We start from the raw sequence: 16,505 nt of genomic DNA on the forward strand, positions 1-16,505 counted from the left end.
GCCTCCTCCCCCTTCTTCTTTCAACCTGGCTTCCTTTCCTCCCTTGAAATCTTTGATGTCAGTACTTGGATCTGAAGTTCTGTGTCTCTATAGGAGGTTTTCTGAGAGACCGTATTCTTGTCTTTAAGGTCTTCCCTGGTGGTGCAGAGGTTAAAGCGTCTGCCTGCCATGTGGGAGACCTGGGTTTGATCCCTGGGTCGGGAAGATCCCCTGGAGAAGGAAATGGCAACGCACTCCAGTATTCTTGCCTGGAGAATCCCATAGACAGAGGAGCCTGGTGGACTACAGTCCACGGGTCACAAAGAGTCGGGCACGACTTCACTTTTTCACACTTCGGAAGGCAATCTCTTCTCCATTATGGTCCTTTGCAGACTGGACATGGAGCCAGGGGCAACTTATATGCCTCAGGCCAATCCCACTTAAGATGCCCCTCCTTTACACAGTAATAACAGGTCCATTTCTTTTCACCTGGGTCCGTCTGGGCATTTTTCCTTAGGCTGTTTCAGAGTGGATCTAACAGCCATGCTGGGGCTTTAGTCTTTTGCCTGGTTCTTTTTTGTCTCATTTTCCTCCTCATATTCTCCACCAAAATATACTGTCTGAGACACTGCAACAATTGTTCTAAAGACTAATTTAGGCCGAACACCTGTTTTTGTAACTTACAGCAGATATCTGGAGACGACTGAGTGAAAAAACTACCTTTTAAGATCATTTCTCCCTCTGTAATTTCAAGATCAACATCAGCAAACTTGCAGAGAGCCCCCTGTAGTTTATCTAGGAATTTACCAGGAGTTTTCTTCTCTCCCTGTTCTATGTCAGTCAACTTAGCATAGTATAAAGTCCTTGGGCACGCCTGAGTCCTACAAGAATACATCCGGCAATCTGGCTCTGTTATTGGAACCACTTGGCTCCCAGTAGGAAGGAGCGCTATTTCATGCTCCCTCATTCCCCTTGCCTTCAAGCCATTCATCTCCAAAAGTAGTAGCTTCCCCCAAAACTCGAGTTTTTGAATCAAGAGTCAGTGTCTTTCCCAAGACATACATTATATCTCTCCAAGTAAGGTCATAAAGTAAAGTTAATCCCATAAAACCTTCTATGTACTTTTTGGGTACTCTAAATAGTCTCGATCACAGTTGGAACTGTTGGAATTTCTACTGAGACTAAGGCCACCCCTCCTGGAAGGGTACCCTGATTCTCAGCCTGTTCAGTTGGGAGCCCCAGATACAGGGGCAAAGTAAGAGAACAGGAGGCAGCTGAAGGCTTCACACCCAAATCAGCACACTTTGTACATAAGTCTGGCATGTCTCGCAGAGAGATAAAGAGCAACACATATGCCTCTTCAACCCATTTCCTTTGTTTTCTACAGAACTGGTCTAGTTGTAAAATGGTATCATAATTGAGAGACCCTTTAACTGGCCAGTGTTCCCCATTTTCCAAAGGATAATGTGGCTATTCAGTATCACAGAAGAAGAACCAGGCATGTATTTTTTAAACTCTGGGGATCAAACTTGTCCCAAGTTTTTTAACGTTTGAAAAGAGTGGTTCTGGAACTGTTAGCTCCCATCTGCAAGAGAGAAAAAAGCAGCATCCATGGCTGTGTCTTCTTTCCACCAGAGGCGTCCCTCCCTGCTCTAGATGGGTGTGCAGACAGACTTTCCACTGAAGCTTTCCTTCCCTGGACAGACTTAGTCTGTCCCTTACTGACGCAGGCATCTTACTCATCCCTCCCAGTTCTACCACCAAGGTGGGGTGGAGATGCACCAGGGGTAGACGTGATGGCATCCCAGATTGATTTCTAGTTCCTTACCACCAAAACCTTTGTTTGATTTGCCAAGTAGTTTCCCAGAATGTTTCCCAAGCTAGGACTACTAGAGGAAGCATCCATCTTATGTGTGACCATGTACATTCCTAAATACAGTCCTGACGGCAGTAGAAGTGGTGAGTCATAAAGAGACGAACAACAACCAAGCTGTCCCTTTTGAGTGTCACCATGCCAGTATATGTGATAGCAAAAGAGGTGGTAGAGGGCTGGCCAGTGAGGAAAAAGTTATTTTTGTTCTCAAGCTACTAGATCCAATCCTTCCAGTTCCTTTCCACAGATTCCATAAAAGGAATATCTAGGGAGTTGAGACAGAAGCCACTGGAGAGCTTTCTCTGGTCAGCTAACAGCTAGCACTACCAAAGGAAGAAGCCCATTGCACTTCCAATCTGAACAGATCATGCAATTCCCAATTGATATCCTCAAAAACCTCATGGGACCAGAAGTGTTTTTATCCACATAGATAGGAGGCACAGCCATGACAAAGACTTACTTTTAGGACTGTGGACCCTAAGTCAGGCAGTCAAGAGAGTGACCTCTAGCCTGAGAGACATTCTTGGAGCTAGAGCTCCTGCTTACTCCCAAACATGCTCTTCTAAATTTTGCCCTCTAGCAAGGCTAGGCACTTCCATACTTGGGGTCTAAGTACATAGTATTGGCACGAACCCCAATTCCCTTGATAGTCTATGATCCGACAGATTAGGTTCAGAATCAGTTCAGTAACTCAGTCTTGTCCGACTCTTTGCAACCCCATGAACTGCAGGACGCCAGGCCTCCCTGTCCATCACCAACTTCCGAAGTTCACTCAGACTCACGTCCATCAAGTCCGTGATGCCATCCAGCCATCTCATCCTCTGTCATCCCCTTCTCCTCCTGCCCCCAATCCCTCCCAGCATCAGAGTCTTTTCCAATGAGTCAACTCTTCAAATGAGGTGGCCAAAGTATTGGAGCTTCAACTTTAGCATCATTCCTTCCAAAGAAATCCCAGGGTTGATCTCCTTCAGAATGGACTGGTTGGATCTCCTTGCAGTCCAAGGGACTCTCAAGAGCCTTCTCCAACACCACAGTTCAAAAGCATCAATTCTTCGGCGCTCAGCTTCCTTCACAGTCCAACTCTCACATCCATAGATGACCACAGGAAAAACAATAGCTTTGACTAGACGGACCTTAGTCGGCAAAGTAATGTCTCTGCTTTTGAATATACTATCCAGGTTGGTCATAACTTTTCTTCCAAGGATTAAGCGTCTTTTAATTTCATGGCTGCAGTGACCACCTGCAGTGATTTTGGAGTCCAAAAAAATAGTCTGACACTGTTTCCACTGTTTCCCCATCTATTTCCCATGGAGTGAGGGGACCAGATGCCATGATCTTCGTTTTCCAAATGTAGAGCTTTAAGCCAACTTTTTCGCTCTCCTCTTTCACTTTCATCAAGAGGCTTTTTAGCTCCTCTTCACTTCTGCCATAAGGGTGGTGTCATCTGCATATCTGAGGTGATTGATATTTCTCCAGGCAATCTTCATTCCAGCTTGTGTTTCTTCCAGTCCAGCATTTCTCATGATGTACTCTGCATAGAAGTTAAATAAGCAAGGTGACAATATACAGCCTCAACGTACTCCTTTTCCTATTTGGAACCAGTCTGTTGTTCCATGTCCAGTTCTAACTGTTGCTTCCTGACCTGCATACAGATTTCTCAAGAGGCAGGTTAGGTGGTCTGGTATTCCCATCTCTTTCAGAATTTTCCACAGTTTATTGTGATCCACACAGTCAAAGGCTTTGGCATAGTCAATAAAGCAGAAATAGATGTTTTTCTGGAACTCTCTTGCTTTTTCCATGATCCAGCAGATGTTGGCAATTTGATCTCTGGTTCCTCTGCCTTTTCTAAAACCAGCTTGAACATCAGGAAGTTCACAGTTCACGTATTGCTGAAGCCTGCCTTGGAGAATTTTGAGCATTACTTTACTAGTGTGTGAGATGAGTGCAATTGTGCAGTAGTTTGAGCATTCTTTGGCATTGCCTTTCTTTGGAATTGGAATGAAACTTGACCTTTTCCAGTCCTGTGGCCACTGCTGAGTTTTCCAAATTTGCTGGCATATTGAGTGCAGCACTTTCACAGCATCATCTTTCAGGATTTGAAGCAGCTCAACTGGAATTCCATCACTGCCAGTAGCTTTGTTCCTCACGATGCTTTCTAAGGCCCACTTGACTTCACATTCCAAGATGTCTGGCTCTAGATTTGTGATCACATCATCATGATTATCTGGGTCATGGAGATCTTTTTTGTACAGTTCTTCCATATATTCTTGCCACCTCTTCTTAATATCTTTTGCTTCTGTTAGGTTCATACCATTTCTGTCCTTTATCGAGCCCATCTTTGCATGAAATGTTCCCTTGGTATCTCTAATTTTCTTGAAGAGATCTCTAGTCTTTCCCATTCTGTTGTTTTCCTCTATTTCTTTGCATTGATCACTGAGGAAGGCTTTCTTATCTCTTCTTGTTATTCTTTGGAACTCTGCATTCAGGTGCTTATATCTTTCCTTTCCTCCTTTGCTTTCGCCTCTCTCCTTTTCACAGCTATTTGTAAGGCCTCCCCAGACAGCCATTGTGCTTTTTTGCATTTCTTTTCCATGGGGATGGTCTTGATCCCTGTCTCCTGTACAATGTCACGAACCTCCATCCATAGTTCATCAGGCACTCTATCTATCAAATCTAGGCCCTTAAATCTATTTCTCACTTCCACTGTATAATCATAAGGGATTTGATTTAGGTCATACCTGAATGGTCTAGTGGTTTTCCCTACTTTCTTCAATTTGAGTCTGAATTTGGTAATAAGGAGTTCATGATCTGAGCCACAGTCAGCTCCTGGTCTTTTTTTGTTGACTGTATAGAGCTTCTCCATCTTTGGCTGCAAAGAATATAATCAATCTGATCTCGGTGTTGACCATCTGGTGATGTCCATGGGTAGAGTCTTCTCTTGTGTTGTTGGAAGAGGGTGTTTGCTATGACCAGTGCATTTTCTTGGCAAAACTCTATTAGTCTTTGCCCTGCTTCATTCCACATACCAAGGCCAAATTTGCCTGTTACTCCAGGTGTTCTTGACTTCCTACTTTTGCATTTCAGTCCCCTATAATGAAAAGGACATCTTTTTTGGGTGTTAATTCTAAAAGGTCTTGTAGGTCTTCATAGAACCGTTCAACTTCAGCTTCTTCACTGTTACTGGTTGGGGCATAGACTTGGATTACTGTGATATTGAATGGTTTGCCTTGGAGACAAACAGAGATCATTCTGTCGTTTTTGAGATTGCATCCAAGTACTGCATTTCGGACTCTTCTGTTTACCATGATGGCTACTCCATTTCTTCTGAGGGATTCCTGCCCGCAGTAGTAGATATAATGGTCATCTGAGTGAAGTTCACCCATTCCAGTCCACTTTAGTTTGCTGATTCCTAGAATGTCGACGTTCACCCTTGCCATCTCTTATTTGACTACTTCCAATTTGCCTTGATTCATGGACCTGACATTGCAGGTTCCTATACAATATTGCTGTTTACAGCATCGGATCTTGCTTCTATCACCAGTCACATCCACAAACTGGGTATGGTTTTTGCTTTGGCTCCATCCCTTCATTCTTTCTGGAGTTATTTCTCCACTGATCTCCAGTAGCATATTGGGCACCTAATGACCTGGGGAGTTCCTCTTTCGGTAGCTTATCTTTTGCCTTTTCATACTATTCATGGGGTTCTCAAGGCAAGAATACTGAAGTGGCTTGCCATTCCCTTCTCCAGTGGACCACATTAGCTCTTCACATCTGGTGGCCAAGGTATTGAAATTTCAGCTTCAACACCAGTCCTTCCAACGAACACCCAGTACTGATTTCCTTTAGGATGGCCTGGTTGGATCTCCTTGCAGTCCAAGGGACTCTCAAGAGTCTTCTCCAACACCACAGTTCAAAAGCATCAATTCTTCAGCACTCAGCTTTCTTGACAGAGTAGGTTCAGTTCAGTTCAGTTCATTTCAGTCGCTCAGTCATGTCTGACTCTTTGTGACCCCATGAGTTGCAGCACGCCAGGCCTCCCTGTCCATCACCAACTCCAAGAGTTCACTCAGACTCACGTCCATCGAGTCAGTGATGCCATCCAACCATCTCATCCTCGGTCGTCCCCTTCTCCTCCTGTTCCCCAATCCTTCCCAGCATCAGAGTATTTTCCAATGAGTCAACTCTTTGCATGAGGTGGCCAAAGTACTGGAGTTTCAGCTTTAGCATCATTCCTTCCAAAGAAATCCCAGGGTTGATATTCAGAATGGACTGGTTGGATCTCCTTGCAGTCCAAGGGACTCTCAAGAGTCTTCTCCAACACCGCAGTTCAAAAGCATCAATTCTTCGGAGCTCAGCCTTCTTCACAGTCCAACTCTCACATCCATACATGACCACTGGAAAAGCCATAGCCTTGACTAGACAGACCTTAGTCGGCAAAGTAATGTCTCTGCTTTTGAACATGCTATCTAGGTTGGTCATAATTTTTCTTCCAAGGAATAAGCGTCTTTTAATTTCATGGCTGCAGTCACCATGTGCCGTGATTTTGGAGCCCAAAAAGATAAAGTCTGAAACTGTTTCCACTGTTTCTCCATCTATTTCCCATGAAGTGATGGAACCGGATGCCATAGTAGTTCTAATTCCCCAGGCAGTTATGGAATGGTCAAAAAGACCAGAAAAAAATTTGACAAGAAAGGAAAGTTCACTCCACACGCTTTGTCCATTTGTGGCCACTCCCCTCGAAGGGATGTTGAGCACCTCTTGGCACTGGCAGGTCAGCATAAACCCCCAACAAGTCTCCCCTTTGGGGAGCTGCCTTCGGTCATTATGAGGCACCTCAAAACCACAGAACAGGGCTCATCACTTGCTTCGTGCAGGGCATGTCATTCATTCACACAAGCACACCATAGCGTTAGTAAAGTAAAGCAAAAAATGTGTATACTAAGAAAGCAGAGAGGCTAGAGCTCTTGAGGGTTTTGACTTTGTCCTGAACATCCCGGATGAGATGATAGCTTATGGTGAACTGTGTCGGATTCGTGATCTCAGAGGAAGATTTAGCTTTGGACCAGGGGCCATTCTTGATTAGTCAAGAGCTTTTGTGTAGCAGTTTTATTAAAAAAAGAAAAGGGACAGAGAAAGCTTCTGACATAGACACCAGAAGGGGGATGGAGAGTGCCCACTCTTTTTCTAGTTTTATGTGTAAGGTTAGATTGCTTACTTGGTATTTTTCTGGTTTCCTGAGGTAGACCTGTTTCACTATAAACTTCCCTCTTAGAACTGCTTTTGTGAGTCACATAGATTTTGGAATGTTGTGCTTCCATTTTCATTTCTCTCAAGGTATTCTGACTTCCTCTTTGACCCATTGTTGTTTAGTAGCAGCTAACAATATATTCAACAACATATTCAGCTCCTATGTGTTTGTGTTTTTTCCAGGGTTTTTTTTTTTTTTCTGTAATTGATTTCTAGTTTCATACCATTGTGGTCAAAAAGGTCCAGAGGGATTGTACGGGGAGGGAGGAGGGAGGGGAGTTCCAAATGGGGAACACATGTATACCCATGGTGGAATCATGTTGATGTATGGCAAAAACAATACAATATTGTAAAGTAATTAACCTCCAATTAAAATAAATAAATTTATATATTTTTAAAAAGATGCTCAATATAATTTCAATTTCTTGAATTTACTGGCACTTGTTTTGTAACATCATATGATCTATCTTGGAAAATGTTTCATGTGTACTTGAAAAGAATGTGTATTCTGCTGTATTTGGATGGAGGGTTGTATATAAATCTATCAAGTCCTTTGTGTCTAATGTGTTGATTAAGGCCAATGTTCCCTTATCAATTTAGTTTGGCTGCTCTGTCCATGGGGCTGCAAAGAGTCAGACATGACTAAGTGACTGAACTGAACTGTTCTGTCCATTGATGTAAATGATGCGTTAATGTCTCCTAGTATTATTGTATTACTGTTGATGACTCCTTTTAAGTCTGTTCACACCATACCATTTTTTAAATGAAGAAACTATACCAGAAAGACTAAGGAAATGCCTATATTACCTAACTTACTTTTATTTAGGCATTTTACATCTTCAGAAATGTACACATTCATTTGACCATCATAGTCCTAGAGTTTACAGAATCCTTTTTAAATAGTATCTTCATGACTTAATACCCTCAGTAGGTACTGAAGAAATTTATTCAGCTGCTATCTTAGAGAATCAAGAAATCTAGTTTTTATATCTAACTCATTCTTCTTTTGATTAGGTTACTTTGAAAGTAAGCTCAGTATTTCCAGGTGAGCTTTCTGTTCCATAGACTACTTGCTCTCTAGAGTCCTTCCCAGGTAGAAAACATCATAACATTATGATCCATGGAATTTTAGTTGTTAGTAGTACAGCATAAGTTATTGTATTTTTCTGACAGTTTACTAATAGTAAAAATACAATGTATATACATCCTATTTATACACATAAAAATCAGGGGAAAAAAGATTTCTCAAAAAAAGGAAAAACCTTGCTATAATTGTTGCACTATTTTTTATTACTATTCTTATATTTTGTTTACAAATTCATTTCAACACATTCAATTGCTTTGATAACTCACTGTTGCTCCTGCTGCTAAGTCACTGCAGTCATGTCCGACTCTGTGCAACCCCATGGATGGCAGCCCACCAGGCTCCTCCGTCCCTGGGATTCTCCAGGCAAGAATACTGGAGTGGGCTGTCATTTCCTTCTCCAATGCATACGAAGTCACTTCAGTCATGTCTGACTCTGTGCAACCATATGGACAGCAGCCCAACAGGCTCCTCCAGCCACAGGATTCTCTACGCAAGAATACTGAAGTGGGTTGCCATTTCCTTCTCCATGATAACTCACTAAGTGGTACCAAACAATAGCACAAAGAAATGTGGTAATCACTTTAGATTAAAAGTTATTTCTTATTTAAAGAGAACCTTGACCTTACCTCAATCCAGGGGGTGCTAAAAATTGTTGCATTTTCATGAATATACTTTGCCAAGGTTAGAAAGTTTTCATCACTGTATTCAAAACGATTCCGGAATATAATGGAGCAGATCACGTTGCAGGGAGCATAGGTCAGAAGGAAAGTAGGATCACATGGAGATCCTAAAAATAATATATGAAAGTTGGAATATAATTTTCAAATAAATCTTAGTTTACTGTATAAAATAATGGAGAAAGGTTGATTCCTAAGATTATTTTTATTACTAGAACAACCTGGACCTGCCATCATCACTATAAATTCAACATGCCTAGAGAGTTGGACAATAAAGAAGGCTGAGTGCTAAAGAATTGATGTTTTCGAACTGTGGTGCTAGAGAAGACTCCTGAGAGTCTCTTGGACAGCAAGATTAAGCCAGTCAGTTCTGAAAGAAATCAGTTCTAAATATTCATTACTGCTAAAGCTGAAGCTCCAATATTTTGGCCATCTGATCCGAAGAGCTGACTCATTGGAAAAGACTGTGATGCTGGGAAAGACTGAAGGCAAGATGAGAAGGGGCTGACATGAGTTTGAGCAAACTCTGGGAGGTAGTGAAGGACAGAAAAGCCTGGCATGCAATAGTCCATGGAGTTGTGAAGAGTAGGACATGACTTAGCAACTGAACAACAACAAAAACAAAATAACATTGTGTTTCCCTAAGCAAAATTACATAATCTGGTGTAATTTATTTATTAAATTTCTCCCAATTATTCTATTTATATCATTCTCCAGTTAAAGCCACAAGGTAATACACAAGAAGGAGATCATTTTGAAATGTCTTTAAAATTATAAAATTAAGCTCTTGGTGTTGATAGTCTTCAAAATACCCAGAAGAAACTGACCAATATAATAAGAAGGTAAGGAGACTGAGGAGAATTGAAATCATATTTTACAAAATGCATTGAAAATGTTGAATGTGCTTTTCTCTCAGAAGACAATAATGAGAGGGGTTGAAGACTAGAGATCGCATCAAGAAAATCAGAGATACAAAGGGAACGTTTCATGCAAAGATGGTCACAATAAAGGACAGAAACGGCATGGACCTAACAAAAGCAGAAGATAGTTAGAAGAGGTGGCAAGAATACAAAGAAGAACTACACAAAAAACATCTTAATGACCCAGATAACCAGGATGGTGTGGTCACCCACCTAGAGCCAGACATCCTGGAATGTGAAGTCAAGTGGCCTTAGGAAACATCACCACAAGCAAAGCTACTGGAAGTGATGGAATTCCAGTTGAGCAATTTCAAACCCTAAAAGATGATGCTGTGAATGTGCTACACTCAATATGCCAGCAAGTTTGGAAATTCAGCAGTGGCCACAGGACGGGAAAAGTTCAATTTTCATTCTGATCCCAAAAAAAGGCAATGCCAAAGAACGTTCAAACTACCACACAGTTGCACTCATCTCATACACTGCAAAGTGATGTTCAAAATTCCCCAAGCGAGGCTTCAACAGTGTGTGAACCGTGAACTTCCACATGTTCAGACTGGATTTAGGAAAGGCAGAGGAACCAGAGATCAAATTGCCAACATCCGTTGGATTATAGAAAAAGCAACAGAGTTCCAGAAAAATATCTCCCTCTGCTTTATTGACTAGACCAAAGCCTTTAACTGTGTGGATCATAACAAACTGTGGGAGATTCTTCAAGAGATGGGACTGCCAGACCACCTTACCTGCCTTCTGAGAAACCTGTAAGCAGGTCAAGAAGCAACAGTTAGAACTGGACATGGAATAACAGCCTAGTTCCGAATCAGTAAAGGAGTACATCAAAGCTGTATATAGTCATCCTGCTTATTTAACTTATATGCATAGTATATCATGTGAAATGCTGAGCTGGGTGAAGCTCAAGCTAGAATCAAGATTGCGGGGAGAAATATCAATAACCTCAGATATGCAGATGACACCACTCTTATGGCAGAAAGCAAAGAACTAAAGAGCCTCTTGATGAAAGTGAAAGAGGAGAGTAAAAACGCTGGTTTAAAGCTCAACATTCATAAAAATAAGATGATGGCATCTGGTCCAATCGCTTCACGGCAAATAGATGGGGAAACAATGGAAACAGTGACAGACTTTATTTTAGGGGTCTCCAAAATCAATGCAGATGGTGACTGCAGCCATGAAATTAAAAGACGCTTACTCCTTGGATGAAAAGCTATGACCAACCTAGACAACATATTAAAAAAACAGAGACATTACTTTGCCAACAAATATCTGTCTAGTCAAAGCTATAGTTTTTCCAGTAATCATGTATGGATATGAGTTGGACTATAAGGAAGCTGAGAGCTGAAGAATTGATGCTTTTGACTGTGGTGTAAGAGGAGACTCTTTAGAGTCCCTTGGACTGCAAGGAGAACAAATCAGTCCATCCTAAAGGAAATCAGTCCTGAATATTCATTGGAAGGACTAATATTGAAACTAAAACTCCAATACTTTGGCCACCTGATGAGAAGAATTGACTCATTCGAAAAGACTCTGATGCTGGGAAAGATTGAAGGCAGGAGGAGAAGGGGACAACAGAAGATGAGATGGTTGGATGGCATCATCAACTCAATGGACATGAGTTTGAGTGGACTCTGGGAGTTGGTGATGGACAGGGGGCCTGGCGTACTGCAGTCCATTCGGTTGCAAAGAGCCGGACACAACTGAGCAACTGATCTGAACTGAACTATAAACAGGTTAACAATATAAAATAGAGAATGTGACACCATTTATTGTTGTTTGAGTCCTGGCAATTTTTAACTCTTACTTTTTCTTCTACTCACACATGGACTAGCTGATGTGATTGCTTCTTTGGCACAAGCAGGAAGTTTAAACCACAGAAACCCTGGTCTATACATTGGAACCCTCTTCCCCACTCCAGCCCCTAACCATCGTTAATATTCCAAGCCAGTATCCTTTTCCGGCTTTCTCCAGGCATTTTTTGGTCGGTTTTCTAGCTACTGTGCCTTACTCCGAAAGCCTCATTATGTGAGTAATAGAACTTTTCATATCCTATTGAGATGTGTGTATCACTACCAACCTCAACAGCTATACTAAATTTTCAGTGGGAAATCCATCCTGCTTCTGCCTGGTGACTAGTACCAGAACACTTTACTACAGAATGAAAAAACTTAGTAGGGATCAAAAAGTAGAAATTACAAGAAAAAAGGTTCTGCCCAACGTGTGAAATAAACTTACAACAGTTATTTAACCCGTGACAAACTGGGCCACCCCAAGAGGATGAGGTCTCTATAGTTAGGTAGATTTGAGCAGTCTGGGTGGTCATAGGCAAGGAAGCTGAGAGAAGGTCATATTCACTATGGGAAAATTTAACCAGTTAATAATAAGCTGTTTAAAAGACACTTGCTCTTTGAAATAAAAGTTATTAAAAACCTAGATAACATATGAAAAAGCAGAGACATCAGCTTGCTGACAAAGATCCATCTAGTTAAAGCTATGGTTTTCCCAGTAGTCGTGCATGGATGTGAGAGTTGGATCATAAAGAAGGCTGAGTGCCAAAGAATTGATGTTTTCCCATTGTGGTCCTGGAAAAGACTCTTGAGAGTCCCCTGGACAGCAAGGAGATCAAACAAGTCGATCGTAAAGGAAATCAACCCTGAATATTCATTGGAAGACTGACGCTGAAGCTGAAGCTCTATTCTTTGGCCACCTGATGGTAAGAGCCAACTCTGATGCTGGGAAAGATTGAGGGCAGGAGGACAAGGGGGTGACAGAGGATGAGATGGGTGGAGGGCATCACCAGCTTAATGTACATGAATTTGAGCAAACACTGGGGGATATTTATTGAAAAACATTGAAGCCTGGTGTGCTGTGGTCCATGGGGTCACAAACAGTCAGGTATCACTTAGTGACGGAACAACAACATGCTAAAACCTAGTATTTATTAATTTGTTAATTGCATTTCCAAAATTTTACTCTAGAAAATAATCAGGGATGTTCAATAATTAATATAGATTGCATTGTTTAATATTATTAGCAACAAAAAACTGAAAGCAATCTATTTTGCCTAAAATGAGTTATGATACATGCAAAATAATGAACTGCTATTCTATTTTGTTAACAATTAATAATAAACATTTAAAAATTAATCATGTGAAAATATTTATTTAATATGTTAAATTTGAACAACAGAGTAGAGAACAATCTATGCAGGATGAGCCTTGTGTTCTTTTTCTGCCAGATCTCCCACCCATTCCTAGATAATATGGACCAAATTCAAATGAGTTCATTGACACTTTATTGCCATCTTGAGAAACTTACTCAAAAGAAAAAACCCAAATCATGCAAATATTTGTAATAATTGCATTATTTATATGAGTAACACCAAAAACTGAGGGGCAAAACCGATCTGGACAATAATATAACACTGAAAAAAATAAAAACTTGAAGTAGCACCATTTAGAATATAGTGTTATTAAGTTCATAATGTTCTTCAAATTTAAACATTTTGTTTTACAAAAGCACAGCCTTGAGATCCTCATCTTACTCCTTCCCTGCCAAGTCAGGAGACTCAACCCTTTCTTTCCTATCCCCTCTTCCTGTCCTGCATGGGCATCCACACATGTGGATGTGTGCTACTGAAGCTCCCTCCCCTCACACCAACAGGGGAGCTGTAATACAGGCCTACTCAGAGAAGGATTTAGTGTGAAGCCCACACCTGAATCACTAATTTTGTTTCAGTTTTGCTAAGATATCACTGATAGATAGGACTGTTCAAGTTTAAGGTGCTATATAGCATAATGACATGACATGGATATGTTGCAAAATATTTGAAATGCTTCTCAAGAAGTTACCTGAGAACTTACACTTTCAAGTTACTAGCAGATTACCAGAATCCATGTTTTCCTCTTCTTCCTGTGCACACAGCTAACCACATTTCCCAGCTCCTTGAACATTTAGCTGTGGCCTTGTAACTGAGTTACAGCCCATGGGATATGAAAGAACTCTTGTGTGTGAGTGCCATATCTCACCTATTAAAAACACTATTTGTTCTTTTCTTTCTTCTTTACTACCCCCCGCTCTACCATTCTAAGAGATGAACTCTGAGTGCCACAGGAAGGCATTCATATGTTGAAGGCATCAAAGGCCCTGGAAACCAGGTGCTTGAAAAAGCCATTATGCCAGCAAATTCACCTCCTGCTACTGTCATGTGAGCAGAAAGTCAACTCTGTTGTATTTGAGCCATTATCTCTCTGTAGTCTACTTGTAAAATCATTTAGTCTGCCCAAGCAGTTACTGTTAATTACTACAGAAATACCCACCATTGGTTTTTTTTAATGCTTCCACCAAACATAAGGCTTCCTCTTGAATTCTGTGTTCAATAGTCCTCTTCCCCATCCCCATATTCCTCAAAATCATGAGGGAGAAACGTCGAGTTTGCTTCCATTTTTCTCCATTGCTGAACACAATTCCTATCAGGACAAAAACCAAAAACAGAGAATAATCCATTGCCATGAATTCTAGCTGAGAGTCTTTAAACCAGGAAATGAGGAGGACACCTAAGCCGGGATTAAATATAGTAGTGACAGCTTCAGGAATTCCTATCGGGCCCTTCATCACCTGCCTCCTCCTCTCTTAACCCAGCTTGTATCTTACTGTCAAGACTCTTGATTTTACATATTACTACACTCTTCCTTATCCATTATCTCCTGCAAAATTCAGAACAACCCTAAGAATCAAGTGTTTTGTCTCCAGTTCTTATGAGGATGCTGAAAATCACAGAAGCAAGATATTCGCTCTTTGATAACATAGTTACCAATCCATAGAGTCCAAGTTATAGGTTAAGTTTTCAGGATTGATTTGTGCACTGAAAATGAACTGTAGGAGAAACAACAAAAGAGTCAATTCTTAAGACAGAGATAAACAGCACTTGTGTCTTGAAAGGGAGCGCATGCAAATCTATTCCTTGAGTAAGGGACATGGCCATAGCTTTTCTCATTTTGACATTTTCCTTCTATTTTCTAATCTCTTCCTTGAAATATGGATGTCTTCCCCGTGTTCTATCCTGCGGGTGCATGCCACCCCTTCTCACAGTCCCACGGCTAGGCTGGGTCTATGATACAAAGCATAAAGCACAAACATGCTCTGAAAAGAAGGTCATGGGGAAACACAATAATTATAAATTAGAATATTAAAGAAAATCTTTTGAAATCAAATACTTGCGCTGTCATCTGTTTTACTACATTGTACCAAAAAAAGTTCAATGTCAGACTTCCAGAGCCAAGGACAAGATCAAAAGAGACAATGCTCATAGGGACCTTCTCAAATAAGACCTTAAAGAACAATGTAAAGGATGAAGTGACCCTATTCAGGCATTATCTTTGTAAGAACCCAGTGACCCACAGAGTATGGGACAGTTTAAGTTCTAGCTATTAAAACGCAGATGACAAACAGAGCAAGTATTTAATTTCAAAAGATTTTCTTTAATATTCTAATCTATATTTATTGTCTTTCCCCATGACCCTCTTTTCAGAGCATATTTGTGCTTTATGCTTTGTATTATATTCTATTGGATGAAAAAATCTGTTGTGCTTTTTATTCTAAGAAGAATAGAAAGTTGAATGCAATGTGCATACTTCAAACCTTTGTTGGTTCCATGTATATATTATGCAAGCTTCCAAAACTAGTCTCTTAGCAACCATGACTCAGGCCAGAAAGCAAAATGTTCAGTAAATAGGATAATTTATTGTCATTTTCCTCCTTTCTTTTTCTCTCTGTCTCTTTCTCATTATCTGACCTGGCCATAATTTATTAATAGAACATTAGTGATTAGAAGATTTGCTTTCACTACACTTAATGTTTCATTCAGACTGTATCATCTTCATAATTTTAAATATGGATTAATGATCCATAGAAAACTGTTTAATGATGATGCTTTCATAAACTTCTCTATTACCTATAATTTCTCAATTCCTTAGCCTATTTGAATCTTTCCAACCTACAATTTCCACACACTCCTCAAATAGAAGCATACCTAATCCCTGGTTGATGTTGTCTGCCACTGGTAAACTACCTCTGCCAGAAAATTCCTCACTCTGATCAATCAGGACTTGCTTCACTGCTTCATATCCATGCAACACCACGGTGGGCTTCATGCCAAAATACAGAGTGAACACAGGACCATAATCTTCTGCTAGCTGGAAAAAGAACAGGAAATGCAAGAACAGTGAGCATTTCAAAACTGAAAATGTAGATAATGTAGGAAAATATAGATAATGTGGGAAATATTTTAATCTTCTTAACATTCACCCATTATAAAAGATTTCAATATCTAGAACAAGTAATCTAATATGACATCACTTTACTACAATGGTAATTATCATTATATTATTAGGAATACTGTAATTATTATCATCACCGTCAAGAGTTATTCTTTATTCAGCTCCTACTCTGTGACAAAGGCCATAGTATGAATTTTATTAGTATTATTCTATTAAGATTTTTTCTGCTAAATCTATAATTGTTCCTTCCTTCTTATAGTGGCAAAAAATGATATGTTTCCTCTATGTAAGGGAAGGTGCTCCATCTCTCGCACATGCAGACATCCCCTCATTATCCATTCTCCACATCTTTAACACCAGAGACCTCTAAACCTTCAAAAGACACAAGGACGTAGCCACAGACATTTTCCATCTTCCCAGTGTGATGATGTAAAT

The 16,505-nt window shown here is 40.5% G+C and overlaps 1 protein-coding gene across 2 annotated transcripts in view; it reads right to left on the reverse strand.

The window, feature by feature from the left end:
* The window catches only part of LOC128067983 (cytochrome P450 2C31-like), an 83,224-nt gene that overhangs the window by 34,803 nt on the left and 31,916 nt on the right, over positions 1-16,505 (reverse strand). Inside the window, exons 2-4 of one of the 2 annotated variants that reach the window (XM_052661126.1) lie at positions 15,863-15,986; positions 14,112-14,261; positions 8,813-8,973 (exon numbers count right to left, since the gene is read on the reverse strand). In XM_052661126.1, the coding sequence (XP_052517086.1) occupies positions 8,813-8,973; positions 14,112-14,261; positions 15,863-15,944 (393 nt within the window). In that variant the 5' untranslated portion in view covers positions 15,945-15,986. Of the gene's footprint in view, positions 1-8,812; positions 8,974-14,111; positions 14,262-15,823; positions 15,987-16,505 lie in introns of both variants that reach the window. The other variant, XM_052661125.1, reaches the window with a different exon arrangement.

Source organism: Budorcas taxicolor, chromosome 23, assembly GCF_023091745.1.
Source record: "Budorcas taxicolor isolate Tak-1 chromosome 23, Takin1.1, whole genome shotgun sequence".
Taxonomy (NCBI): Eukaryota; Metazoa; Chordata; class Mammalia; order Artiodactyla; family Bovidae; genus Budorcas; species Budorcas taxicolor.